Source organism: Tasmannia lanceolata, unplaced genomic scaffold (genome assembly GCF_043159265.1).
Source record: "Tasmannia lanceolata isolate RefF3 unplaced genomic scaffold, GAP_Taslan_0.1 ptg000018l, whole genome shotgun sequence".
NCBI lineage: Eukaryota > Viridiplantae > Streptophyta > Magnoliopsida > Canellales > Winteraceae > Tasmannia > Tasmannia lanceolata.
The window spans coordinates 20,606,050-20,620,552 of NW_027518695.1; the positions used below are offsets into that span (position 1 = coordinate 20,606,050).

Consider the following 14,503-nt stretch of genomic DNA (forward strand, 5'->3'; position numbering starts at 1 on the left):
TTGATCTTCTAGGAAACTTGGAAATATAAAAATAACAAGACTCTTAAAGGGTTGGCACCGCAAGTAGGAGTAGGGAGAGAGTGGATCGGGTTTATGGACTCTTTGGTTCTGAAAAGAATTTTACAATAGAGCTCAAGGATATGCTAAGAGAATGGAAGAAAGGTATTCTGCTCATCAAAGCGGAGGAACTGAAGACTTTCAACGAGGTGAGAGATTCCCATAAGTACTATCAAACTTTACCATCTCTATATAACCCAGACACTTCTGGAGTTGGGGTGTGATTAGAAAACAAAGAAGTGATTGAAACATGTCATTTAAAGGTATCACTGGGCCATTCAAAAAAAAAAGTACTGCTGGCAAATACAAAGTTAATTGCGTAACACTTGTTAGTGGAGGGAGATCCACTTGTTACCACCAGAAAAGCAGGACAGAAGGTTTTGGATGTAGAGGATTGCAAACCTCTAGATGTCAATTTCTGAGACTCTCTTACCATCAAGTATCAAGACATCGTACCAATTGGCATTAAAAGACGCCAATCAAGTAATGTTCTTCTAGTGGAAGGAATATGCCCATTACCATAAGATGGGTGAGATGGAAGGTTTGGAATGTGGAGGCCTGCACACATAAGATGCCAATCTTTGTGATGGTATTACCATCGCACTCTCCATTTGCTTCAAGAATCAAGACATCATAGGCATTGGCATTAAAAGACATTTATCAAGTATCAACATAACACACCTTCCACTAGCTTATCCCCTTGACATTAAAAGGCATTATTCATGTAAGATCGTATCCGATTCTGGTTGGATGCCTGGTGTGCTTCTAAGCCTTTGAGTGTTTTGTTCTCTGCGCTATTTCTAATAGTTCCTGACAAGGCAGTGTTGGTTAAAGATTGCTTCGTTCGGGAATGTGGTAGAGTGTTGTGGATGCCAGCTTTTCACAGGAATTTCTTTGAGAGAGAGTTGGATGCTTTGGCGAGTCTTTTTCAACTGTTAGAATCTTGCTATATTAAGTTGTCCGGAAGCTGATAAGAGAGTATGGATTTGGGATAAATCTGGTTTTTTCTCTGTTAAGTCTTTCTATTCCCATCTTATCCCTGGCTCACCTCATCCAATTTTGGCTATAGTGTGGAATTCTTCATGCTCTCCTCGGGTGTGTTTTTTCGGGTGGGCAGCTTGCAGGAATAGGATTCAGACCATTAATTTTCTCAGGGAGAGGGGAATGATTCTAGTTGACTATTGCCCTCTCTGCTTTAAGGCCGGTGAGTCGGCCTCTCACCTTTTTATCCATTGCAGCTTTGCGTCAGTTGTTTGAGGTTTACTATTATCGAGATTTGGCCTTTGCTGGGTGTTCCCTAGTTCTATTTTGGATTCATTGAAGTGCTGGGAGGGAGTGCCTTGGAAGAAAAATGGTAGAATGCTTTGGAAGATGTGCTTATTTTATACATTTTGGCAAATTTGGAAGGAGAGGAATGCGAGAATTTTTTAGGGTGTGCATAAATCTGCTCAGAGGGTTTTCATCAATATCATTGCTTCTGTAATAGAGAGGGCTCGATGTCTTCCCTCTTTCTGTTTCGTTTCTTCTTTTGATTTATGGAAAGGGTGGAGCGTGATTTGTATGGAAGGGTCCCATTGCCCCAAGGTGATTCAAAAGTGGAGTCCTCCCCCAACTGGCTATCTGAAAATTAATTTTGATGGTTTTAGCATTGGTAATCCAGGGCCGGCTGGGGTGGGGGGATTATGCCGTTCTTCTAGTGGTGAGCCCATTTGGTCTTATTCTGGTCCCCTGGGGGTTTGTGATTCCAGTGAAGCTGAGGTTCTTGTGGCGTTTGAAGGGTTCAAACACATTGATAGGGGCTCTTTTAACTCGTTTATCGTGGAAGGAGACTCTCTCAATGTCATCAGATGGCTTCGGGGATCTGCATCGCCTCCGTGGAGATTTTAGTCAATTCTCGATGAGATTCACGATATCATTCGTGGCTCTTCCATAGCTTTCAATCATGTGCGAAGATCTGCGAATGGCGAGGCAGATGCTTTGGCTCGGAGGGTGTAAATCAGGATGTTTTGGAGTTTTTTGAGTTCTTCCCTCCTTGAGATCCTTGTATTTTCTCTTTTTCTTGTTCTTTTTCTTTCTTTTTCTCTTGTTTCTTCCTAGGGTGACCTCCTTGGTCTTCCCGTTTTAATATATTTGCTCCGTCTACCTTTCAAAAAAAAAAAAGGAATGCTGCAAATTAATTCTCAAGAAAAAAAACTCTGCAAATTAGGGCATGTTCGGCAACACTTTTCATTCTCGCCTAAAGAATCGGGCGGAAACGGAGTTATGAGAAATTTTAGAAACGGTTATTTATCGCTTTGAGGAATCCTATTTTTTGGTCAACAAAGTAAGAAATTTTTGTGGAAACGGACCTTAGCGGGTCACGCAGCCGAACATGATTTTTGAGATTTTTTTGGCTTTCGTCATTCTCCACCCCTAAAAAGGGGGAAAATCCCGTAAAAGAATAGTTGCCGAACACACCCTTAATTCTCAAAGGCATCTTGTGCTAGAGGGAGATCCGCTCATTACCATCAGATGAGACAAGACGCAAGCAATTGAATGTGGAGGCTTGCAAAATTAGATGTCAGTTTGTGTGCTTCTCTTATTGTCACACTCTATCTCCTCAAACTATCAAGAGACATCATACCCAATCTTAAGAAAGTACACATTTTATATTTTCCTTATCCTTCCAATAAAAAATAAAATCCACACCAAAAGGCCAAATTATTTAGATATACAACATATCATTTGCACCAAAATATAATTTTGGTATCGTTGGGTTCGTATTTGTCAGAGTGTGACAATCTGTCACCACGAATCTTGATAATGATAAAGAAAGATAGTTTTCAACTAAACCCAACACCAAAAAGCTAAACCCTTGCCCAATTCTCAACCAGTGGCTCAAATTCATGGACCTTAAACATATAAAGATGCAAAATGAAACAAAACCTCACAATTGGCACAGATAGGTGCATATATGCAATGAGAAGAATTCGAATCTGAGAAATGTGATGTTTATTCAAGAGCTAAACACAGACAATCATAACCGCATTGCTTAACCATACATATAAAAAAAAAAAAAAAAAAAAAAAAAGTAAAGGAAATGAACCAACATCACCCGGGAGGTTTAGAACCCTCTCTCACTGAAGGTGATCTAGACTCCAAGCTTCCATCTCTACTAAATCTAGTCAAGCTCCTCCCCGATTTTGGAGTCCCTATACCTGGACTAGTGCCACGATAGCTCGCTCGAAGGCTTTCGTCTATAGAGGATGATGACTTTGCAATGGCATTCCTCACAAACTTTTGAGCAGCTGAAGAAAGTATCCGACCATTAGGGCTCATGCTGCCCCCTCTAGCCGGAGAAGGCAAAGGTGGCTTCTGAAACAGCCTCGACCTCTCCCTCAATTTGCGAGCAGCATCCCTTGACAAGGAGTGGGCCTTCAAATCTCTAGAAGGTGGGTACGGGATCTTAAAATGTGCCCCTTGGCCATTGCCCCCAATACCAATTGGCGTGTCCTCTGGTTCCAACCTCAATGGTGTCCCCTCAATTTCTCCCCATGTAATAAAAGGTGATTCACCAAGCCCCGGTGCAGGTGATGGAGTCCTAACAAAACTATACCCATTTTCAGATTTCTTCGCAGATTCAATGTAAAACGGATTTGGGGTCTTTCTCAAATCATCCAAATCATATTTTTTCAACCTCTCTGCTTCTCGATTTGCAAAGGGAAAAGCTACAGGCGTCGCACCAGCAACAGGAGTATAAAGAATTGCAACAGTGTCTTCTTCTTTTGGTCTAGAATCCACCAAATTGCCATGAAATCGTGTGCTCGAACGATCAATTTCCTTTGTCAAACCCTTTAACCTCTCTGCCCTCTCAGCCACTGTCAATGGCACTTCCTCACGGTTCGTAGAATCATACATTAGAAGATTCTTAGCAGTGTATTTCCACCCCTCTAATGTACTTGGTGGCTGATCAGAAGTCCCATATCCATCAGTTATCCGATCCTTCTTCTCAATTTCAAGGCTCTTCCTTTCCTCCCCCTCCTCCCCTTCCATCAAATACCCAAATCTCTCCTTCCTCTTTTGGCTAACCTTCTCCATGATTTTTGAAAAACTTTCATTATCTTCACTAGTATGACGACGAAAAAACTGGTCTAATGACAATGAATCACTCACCCCCAAATCATCCGCAACGGTTTCTCCATAACCAGAGACACCGTGAATCGGAGTTTTTTCGAACAGAATTGAAGGAGAATTGCAGAAACTGGAAGAAGTAGGAGTTAGAATCTTACCCTCAGAATCATTGGGAATTGCGGTTTTGCCACGGCGCTCCAAGATTTTCAATTGGGCATCTCGGATCTGGATCGGATCGCCACTGCGAAGGGCCTCTAGCCAATCAAGGCGGTCCCGGAGCTTGGGAAGGTCCGGGAAGAAATCTCGCTCGACAATCTTTTCAATGGCTGCGACATAGCTGTCCTCGTCGAGGACGAGGGCACGACGCTTGTTAGGGTTTTTGGAGGGGATTGAAGAGGGAAGAGGTTGTTCTAGGGTTTTTGAGGGGGAGGGAGAGATTGAGATGTGGCGAGGTGAATGGCCTGGAGATAAAAGCATGGCTTCTGATTAGGTCAGGGGTTCAAAAAAAAAAAGGAGAGATTGTAGAGGAGAAGAAGATAGGTTGGGGTTAGGGTTAGGGCAGCAGAAAACACGAGAAATTTCAGAGAAAAATAAGATAAATTAGGGTTAGAGTTCGGGTAGGGTAAGAGAAAAGGGAAAGGGAGGATTTTGAGGTTAGGGTTAGGGTTAGGGTTAGGGCAGCAGAAAACACTAGAAATTTAAGAGTAAAAGAAGCTAAATTAGGGTTAGGGTTCGGGTAGCGTAAGAGAAAAGGGAAAGGGAAAGGGAAAGGGAGGGCTTTGGGGTTAGGGTTAGGGTTAGGGCAGCAGAAAACACTAGAAATTTAAGAGTAAAAGAAGCTAAATTAGGGTTAGGGTTATGGCACAGAAAGAGGCTCTTTTGTGTAGAGTGTGGGGAAGAGAAGGAAGGAGGGACGTTCGCTTCTGATTTTGTAGAAGAAGAAGATGCATGACGCGGAACGAGAAAACGCGTGGACCGGGGCGGGGTATATGGAATTCGGACTAGGTGCGTAGATTTTGCTAAAATATCCCGTCAAATGAGTGTTTTTTTTTTTTTTGGCTTTTTAGCTATTCATATTGTTATTTGTTACTTCCATTTTTTGATAATTATACTAACTCACTTTGTTAAGTAGTAAAAGACAAGTGAGTAACTGCCAATATCAAAACAAGGTAATGTTAATAGATCAGGAGACTAGGGGTGCAACTCGGGTCGGGTTCGGGTTGGGAAAAGGGTTCCTCAGGTTGGAACTCGGGTCAGGTCAGGTTTCGGCTGAGTAGATGGTTCCTCTGGTTGGCCTCAACCTGACCCAACCCAATCCGAGTTGCACCCCTAAATCAGTAGCCTTTTTTTTGGGTAGATTTAGGTAGGGCTGCAACTCGGGTCGGGTTTTGAAGAACCCAACCCTACCCGAGAAATATCTCGGGTCGGGTCGGGTCGGGTTTTTTTCCGGAAAACCCATGATTCCCAAACCCGGCTCTACCCATGATAAATCTCGGGTTGGGTCGGGCCGAGTCGGGTTTTTTCACGTTGACGCAATTTTTTAAGGAAAATTCTTGTCTAGCAAGGCAACTCAACTCATAGAAGTAGAAATTACACTCACATTACACTTGAATCAAACAATGATGTAATTACACTTGAATCAAACAATGTTGTAATTACAATCAAACAATGCTGAATCAAACACTTGAATCAACTCAACTCATAGAAGCAGAAATTACACTCACATACAATAACAGTGGGTGCGTGGGTTTTCACTTTTAACTTTTAACTAACAATAGAAAAAAATGTACATACTATAACTTATGTAACTCGGGTCGGGCCCCTTCAAACCCGGCTCGACCCGAGATTCATGCGGGCTTTTGAATGCTCAACCCGAAACCCATGAAACCTGAACCCAACCCAGGCTATTTTCGGGTCGGATCGATGCGGGTCGGGTAAAACCCGGCTCGAGTTGCAGCCCTAGATTTAGGGCTTAGCATTGGATTTGAAGGTTGTGTCAACTTCTTTGCATGGTTTTAAATTTTGACCGAAATCCGAAATTTCGGGTTTCGGTCAACCCCGAAACCGAAATTGTGGATACCCAAAACCTTACATTACTTCGACCGAAATTTGGTATGGAAAAAAAATATTAATTTTAATGGTTTTGTTGAATTTTGGCCAAAATTTCGATTTCAGTGAGGACCGAAACGCATTCTGAAACCGAAATTTAAAACCATCCTCCTGTTAACTGTCATATTAATACTTGTACTTATTTTTTGAATGTGCAAACATCAAGTTCTAATGGACTTCGTGAACTTCTATAGGAACTTCTAATTTTGCATTCCAATTCAGACCAGGACTGATCAGATCTCCAATGATTCACGAATTTTGTTCAATTAGTGGCAACCGGTTCCAAAAAAATTCCAATGTTTGTTGCGGCAAGGATCCGAACTGGAATTCAATGTATTCCACAAGTTCATGATTCAACACAAACTTGTTCAAGCAAAGAATTGCAGAACCTGATTTTGTCAAAGCAGAACTTGTTTCTGTTTCGAGTTTATTCAAATTTGAACAAATCTAAGTGAGTTAGTCTTGAAGAAACATAAACATAACCAAAGGTTACAGTACAGTTCAATTCAGATTTGAGATGAGTCATGTAATCATGGATTCTATGACTCAATTCCATCATAAACCACTTGTGCATCCAAAGAAGTAAATAATGTGAAGGTTTCTAGTGAGCTGGTTTCATCAGGTATTTTTATCAGGATTATATTTGTAGTAAAGAGCAGCCACATAGGCCCACTTTTCGACAGATTTTGTCTTATTCGTTTAATTCATCTGAGGCGGCTGCTCTCTCATGCAACAGCAGGCCCGCGAAATGCCTTCTCCGATGGTCCCTAGCAAATATCCCTTCAAAGTTAACTGTTCTTAAATAACATCAAATGACGTGTAAAGTGAAATAAAAATTTCATAGAAAAGTTTAAACAACAACGTTGGGGATGAAAGCTAAAGCTACATAGAAAAAATTTTGAAATGGTCCCAACAAAGTTTCATACCTAGGAATGTATTTGAATCCTCCTCATCTTCTGATAGAATAGAATGGCAGACACTAACTAGATGCCAAGGACAACATATCCCAGCCCACAGCAGCGGATGATAAATGGGTGATTTTGTAAAAATGGTAACGGGTTTGATCTTCGAGAGTTTAAACTCAGACCAATATGAATATGTATTCGAAAGAAGTTCTATAGACAGGACAGAACAAAATTTTCAACACCACAAAGGCATGTACAAGTTGGATTAAACATAACATTTGTGGGGTTTTCAACAGCTAATTGAAACAGGTATTACCAGAGTGGGATTAAACATAACATTTGTGGGGTATTCAACAGCTAATTGAAACAGGTATTACAACATTTGGAGAAGAATATATGTCATCGTCCAAATACAGAGATGTGGTGAAGGGAAATTGACCAATGATAAAATTGAATTATCAGAATTGTTTCATAGGTTTAACATCTGTTCCAATTGCTGAATTCTTCAGGACAAAAAGAAAACTCAACAGACACCAACAGCAGAAAAACAAATTTAATGGAATGACAAAACCTCAAGCAACAAAAACTTGGGCTTTGACTGAGGAGAGGCAAGATGAGAACCCACAAGGCAGGGCAAAACAAAAAGGAAAACCGAGGCAACACGACATTCAGCAACCAGTTAATCAGCAACATGAACTGATCCAGCTAATAAAATGGGACACCTTAACCTTCAATGATTGCAGAGCAGGTCAGGTTAACAGTGGCTGGAGTACACAACCAAATGAAAATAAAGAACACTTCTAATGTAGAAGAAAAACCAATAGAGATTTCCATTCAGTTAAGATCTACAACAGCAAAGAATGAACCTAAAGTTAGAGTAATAGATAAGCACAACTGTCACAACATATGTCAACAGAACAAAATATCATTCTATGTTTGCTTTTAGACAACGACCTTTAGAAGGTCATGCTAAGGTTTACCATCTAACCCACATTGACCAGACTAAATTGGACTACGCCATCAAACTAAGGCAAGTATGATGAACGATATGGTAAGCCACCAGACAAGGTCGACAAGGGGAGACCGCTATAACCCGAAGGCTTATCAAACAAACTAGATCCCAGAAGATGTTCTGAAGAGTAGAGCTCTGACATTGATGGGCTAGGGTTAAAACCAAAACCCGGACCTGAGTGGTCATAGGGCACAGCTGGTCGAGGCTTCTTGTCTGGTGCCGGTTGTTCCAACTGAGAAATACGCTTCCCAAGATTCTTGTCTGCCTTTTGTTGTTCTAACTGAGAAATACGCTTCTCAAGATCCTCAGTTGAAAATTCAGATTCAAGCTTATGTTCTTCTATGGATTTGATTACTGCTTTCAAAGCAGCAATTTCTTTGGCCTTGGCCTCATTCTGTAGCAGATATACACAGATTATAGGGTCAACAAGTGCGAAAGACGTTGGAATATTTCGGGAGTAGTCAATAGAAGGATGCAAAGAATACCATACCTGTACCCTAGTTGAGTAATTCCCCTCTTTTCGAATTTCTTCAGCAACCTTCTCGGATTCTTTTAAGTAGGCTTTTAACAATGGTACTGGAGGGAACTTATTCACAAGCTCAAAAGCATAGACAAAGTTAACAGCATCAAGTTGCTTCCCCTTACTGACCAGTTTCTGAATAAAATCTGAAACAAGCAAAAAGCTTGCTGGTCACAGGAAGGGACTTATCCACAAGCTAATGCAACCATAATTTCAATGAGCTTAATTTCTCATAAATTAATCTAGCAAAAAGATGGTAGCAGGCCCAAAAGGATCTTAGGTAACAGAATTTAACCAATATCACACCAGTAGATTACCGAAGGATGAGAACTCCCTAAATTACTGAGGCATCTTCACTATGATGTGAATGACTTGAATGGATGGATGACGATAATTTAACATCACTAAAAAAAAAGGGAAGAAAAAAATAACAAAAATCGAAGCAGAAGAAATTCTTCATTTGTGATTTAATTTGTAAGAGACATGTATTAATGACTGCTAAGAACACAAAACAAAAGGAATGGCTTCTAACTGATTATCCAATTTTAACAAATTTAAAAAGGATGACAGTCTCAAAATTGCAGAATAACAGCAAGGCTTCAAGAGCCATTCAGTCCCGAAAGATGGTGTTCTTTAATATGATATCATCACAGGCCAACAATGTTAAAGACTCTAGATGCATATCCACGACGATTCAAGGGTAGATATGAATAGGTCGTTAGAGGCAGCTAAACAGATATACATCACCTGCTTTGCCTCAATCTCTAAATTATAATATTAAACAAGCAGTTCACCATAACTAAGCCCATCGAAATTATCAAAAAGAGCAAAACTGCAAATGTCGTAAAAAATTAAACTTTAACACATAAAGGTCACCTTGAGAGATAATTTTTTTTTTTTTTTTGAAAAGTTACCTCGAGAGATAAATGATAAGTAGATATTGATGTTGAGTGAGCAAATTAATTCCAAACAGTGGTGAACACTGAACACCATGTGTAAATACCAAAGGTATTAAATTACATATTCAACATAAAATCATTGAAGAAACAGAAAAAAAAAAGGAAATTTAAGACACAATTAGAGGTTACAATACTGACACAACACGAAGACATGTCATGTATCAGCCTTCTCCATACCAGAGCAACCCAGTAACTGGCAACATATCCATGACACAACCAAATAGACTCACAGGCAACCTATAGTAATTCAATAGAATTTAAAGCCCTTTATTTCAAAAAAAAATTTTAAGCCTACAAAATATACCTGTGGTTGGGGCAAAATATTTGTTCAATGACAAATCCTTGGAACTAGCAAACACTGTGCCTCAAGGCAAAAAGGTCTAAAAGAAACACATAGGAAATAAAAGGAATACAAGAAAACCAAGACTAAAAGAATCCAGCCAACAACACATTTGGCTGACAAAAAACTGAGAAAAAAAATCCAGCCAACTCAACTGGCCGATAAAAAAATCAGATCCAGAATCTCTGTACAGAAAGAAGAAGAAAAAGGGAACACAAGAAAAAAGAGGATCAATGAATTGCTTTGAAATGGGAAGAATTCTTTGGGAGTTAGTTGGGTAGTAATGAATTCAGATCTATTTTTGGTGGATATGGAAGACGGTTGGGAGGGCCAATTGTTAGTTTATAATTATCTTTTTTGGTTTTCTTCGCCCTGGAATGATCCAGGTTTTCATACAATGTAATACTTGGGGGACTACTGGTCCCCCACACATGTACTCTTTGTATGATCTTATTATATTTTCGTCATCTTTCAAAAAAACGAAAAAATAGGATTAAAAGAAAACCAAGAAAAATAGGAGGATTACCTCATCAAATCAGGGGACAATGGTAACAAACAAATAACATGAAAAAGTGCAGGCAAGCCTATCACATAGGAATAGGTCTGGAGAGAATCAACAGGGGATACAAAACTCAGGACTGAATATGAAAATTAAAACTGATTAAATCCAATGAAAATGAATTAACGGAACAAAATAGTTAAAAGAAAAATAAAAACCTTAACAAGTAGGCAGAAAAATGTATGTCTCATGGCCAGTCCCAAGAGGTAATGGCAGCAATGCTGCTCCCAAAGGCGATGGAATAAGAGACTGCTCTGAAAAAGGAGATCCTCAGAAAGGACCATCAACTCCAAGCGCTTTCTCTATGATGTTTATTGCTCCAACATGTAAGGAGATTTTCAGCAAGAAAAATCTTCCCCGTCACAAGTTGCAGCAAATATCCAACAGAAATAACACCTAGAACTGGAAACAATCAACGTTCATATAGAGACAGGGAAAAAAGCACTAGCCTATAGACGGTGAAACAGAGATAAGAGCGGTGGCGAAAGACAGAATCTTTTAAAACAATATGCAACGAAGTAACGCAGCATATCAAACGAAAAATCAAAGCCGAAGCGTACAAGCTGCAAACCCCTAGAATCCACAAGGGAAGGAGAACCCTAGAATTCACGAGAGAGAGAGAGAGAGAGAGAGAGAGAGAGAGAGAGAGAGAGAGAGAGAGAGAGAGAGAGAGAGAGAGAGAGAGAGAGAGTCTGTGAGTGTGATGCAATCCAAGAGCTTGCCGAGGTATTCTAGTACAAGTTGGACCAAGTTAAGAAACCACGGAGTGCCAGAATCCGACCACGAGGTGTTTGACGCCGTTTTCCACGGCTTTCTGGGACAAGTTGGGAAATTTATTACGGAGTTTGGTTGGTTCTAATCCTCTACGGTAGGACCAGATGCTAGCTCAGGCGGAGTTTGCATTTAACAGGTCCAAGAATCGAAACACAGGATTGAGCCCTTTTGAGATCTTGAATGGAGCTAATCCTAGGTGTGCTATTGACTTAGCACCAATACCACACCTTGGCAGATCTAGTAGCAAGATTTTTTTTTCTTTTTTTTTAATGGTGAAGATCTAGTAGCAAGTGACGAAGATTCATGACGCTCATGAGTTAGTTCGAGAGAAGCTACAGAAATCTAGCCAACGATACAGGGAGAAGGCGGATCAGTATCGAAGACGGGTTGCATTTGATGTTAGAGATTATGTTTGGGTTGTCCTAACCAAAGATAGAGTACCCGCAGGCATGGTTAGAATTTTCAGTTTCGGAATGCGTTTCGGTCCTCACCGAGACAGAAATTTCAGCCGAAATCCATCGAAATCAATTAAAAAAGTATTTTGTATCATACAAAATTTCGGTAATTTCGGCTGAAATTTTCTGGATAATATTAAATAATGGATAAAATGCATATTTGACTTTACCCAATCTCAATTTCGGTCTCGACCGAAACCCGAAATTTCAGATTTCGGTCAAAATTTCAAACCATGCCCACAGGTGAGTACAACAAGCTTAATCCAAGAAAGATTGGGCTTTGCGAGACCATGGAGAAGATTAATGACAATGCATGTAGGCTCAAACTTCCCAGCCACATCAAGACGCATGATGTGTTCGATGAGAGACACCTCGTGCCATATCATGGAGATTCTTCAGAACACGAGCTGAATTCGAGGGCAAATTCTTTCCAACCCGAGGAGAATGATGCAATCCAAGAGCTTGCCGAGGAATTCTGGGACAAGTTGCGCCAAGTCAGGCAACACAGAGTGACAGAATCCGACCACGAGCTGTTTGACGTCATTTCCCACGTCTTTCTTATTTTTGTACTTTCTTATTTTTACGCAAATTTTCTTTCCTAGTTAGTTTGGATTTCTATTTTTTTGAGTTGGTTGTTTTGTGATTGAGGCTATATAAAGCCTAGAAACTTGTGGTAATAGGAGGTTTTTTTTATTGTTTCTCTGCTTTGAAGATTGGAAAATAAAATTTCTTTTTCTTTTGGGAATTTTCACACCGATCTACTATGAACTTCTCTTGGCTTGATCTATTAATGTTCTACTAAGGATCTAAGCACGTATTGATTGTGGTTTGCTTCATTGTTCCATTGCTTGTTTAAGTTTTGGAATATTTTAGGGAAACCTAACATCTTACTAGATTTGTCAAAGTATTTCCGATCTCATCTGAGTTTGATTCGATTCTCATCCTGTGGTTTCGTTGTAAATCACTACCAGGATTACATCAGAGTGTGTCTGAAAATGTCTTCAATTGATCATCCAAAAAGCCCACCCTACGATTTTTACAACTAATATAGCAATAATTCCCTAATTGCATAAAATTCCATGAGTTTTAATAAAAAAGGAAAAAAAAAAAAACTTAGTAAAATCCTAACAACTAGTTAAACATCAATAATAAGACAATAATAAGATACTAATATCTTAGATAAAGATAAAAGCTAGTATCCTAGTAGGATTGGAAACACAGTATCCAACATCAATCAAGAAGCTAGAATTATATGCATGAAGACTAGACTAACAAACAAGTACCGATTAAACTTAAAAACCATGTAAGGTAGATCCATCTTAGACAACACAATCAATTTTTTGTAGTGAAAAGAACCCTCTAATGAAAAATCACAAATAAAAAAACCCATAAAAATTATTTGACACAATCAAAATGTGATTTCTCCTTTGGTCCTTACCAGGAACCTTCTCTGTAAAATCAAGCGCCCTGATGAAATCAATCTGTTTCCGTCTATGAATAAAAACAGCAAGGTCCAATAATTCATCCACATCAAATAGAGAAACCAAGCCATACGAAACTAAAAGCTGCAAAAATGCAAAAACCTCTAAAGGGTTTTCACCACCAGGACTAATCTTCCCTTTCCATTCAACCGCCAAATTTTTCGCTCTCTCCTTCTCATCATTCTTAATCTCTGGTGAAATCATTAACAATCTCTCTAACAAAAGAATAGAAGTCTTTCTAATTGAACCCAATTCCATATCCTTATCTCTCTTTGATTTTGGATCCAAACTATAAAACCCATCCATGGCATCCAAAACCATCTTTGCTGGATCAGATGCAAACCTAAGAGCAGGGCCAATTTCATTCCGTAAAGTAAAGAGTTGTTTCTTATTTTCGATTATGAAAGATCGAATTCCCTTTCCATCCATATTTTCACAGAAGGATTTCAGCTCAGGTCTTGGAATCGCCTCTGAGGATGATTCTTCGGGTTTTTTAGAAGGATTTTCTGGGTTTTCTGATTTTTTGAGAGGAGGGTTTTGTTTGTCCTTTGATTCGAGGTCTTTGAGACGAGACTCGAAGGATTTTGACATGGAGTCGATGTGGGTTTCGAGATCCTCCCATTGAAGAGTGAAAGAGGCAAAAGAGGAGGAATGAGATTGGAGTTCTTGGAATGCTTTTCGAAGTGATTCCTTCTTTGAAGGAATGGATTTTATGGCAGCAGAAATCGACTCTGTAGAAGAAGACATTTCTGCAAGAAGATCTATTCGAAACTCTCTAAGAAGTAAGAACTAACCCAATGTAAGGGAACTCAGGGAAACACACACCATTAAAAAAAAAATCAAACCATTCATTTCTTGGGCCCCAATGTAAATAAACCATGCCTAGGATCATAGAGATCTATACGATCTATGGAGATGATTTTCGAGATATGGCATTGGGGCCCAACAAATAAACGGTTAAGATCATCATATAATATGGGCCCACTATAATCTTTTTTAATTAGTGCTTACCAACCTGAACTCAATCTACTTTTATGATAAAAGCTCAATCCGAATTCCTAAAAGTCGAGTTGGGATCAAACATGGGAGTGTGGTTATGATTTCTCTTTTGACAATTCTAATTGCAAGTTGATTAATTCCCCATTAGATTTAAATCTACCTTTGAGATGTTATGAGTAGGGAAATGATATATTAGCTTCTTTGTTCACTTGGGACAGCCCCC

At 39.5% G+C, this 14,503-nt stretch overlaps 2 protein-coding genes and 1 non-coding gene across 3 annotated transcripts; all 3 read right to left on the bottom strand.

Moving 5' to 3' along the window:
• Positions 1-2,964: 2,964 nt before the first annotated feature.
• Positions 2,965-5,182, bottom strand: LOC143851204 (uncharacterized). Its single transcript, XM_077360547.1, has 2 exons — positions 4,821-5,182; positions 2,965-4,707 (listed from the first exon to the last, which is right to left on the bottom strand). Exon 2 carries the CDS (start codon positions 4,642-4,644, stop codon positions 3,148-3,150), a length of 1,497 nt encoding a protein of 498 aa, XP_077216662.1. The 5' UTR covers positions 4,645-4,707; positions 4,821-5,182; the 3' UTR covers positions 2,965-3,147.
• A 2,805-nt stretch (positions 5,183-7,987) lies between these two features.
• LOC143851827 (truncated FRIGIDA-like protein 1) lies at positions 7,988-14,096 on the bottom strand. The gene is made up of 3 exons (XM_077361318.1): positions 13,239-14,096; positions 8,684-8,859; positions 7,988-8,587 (listed from the first exon to the last, which is right to left on the bottom strand). Exons 1-3 carry the CDS (start codon positions 14,026-14,028, stop codon positions 8,207-8,209), a joined length of 1,347 nt encoding a protein of 448 aa, XP_077217433.1. The 5' UTR covers positions 14,029-14,096; the 3' UTR covers positions 7,988-8,206.
• On the bottom strand, positions 9,281-9,370 carry LOC143852152 (small nucleolar RNA SNORD96 family). Its single transcript, XR_013236717.1, has one exon. It is a non-coding gene; the product is annotated as a small nucleolar RNA SNORD96 family (small nucleolar RNA).
• Positions 14,097-14,503: the final 407 nt, after the last annotated feature.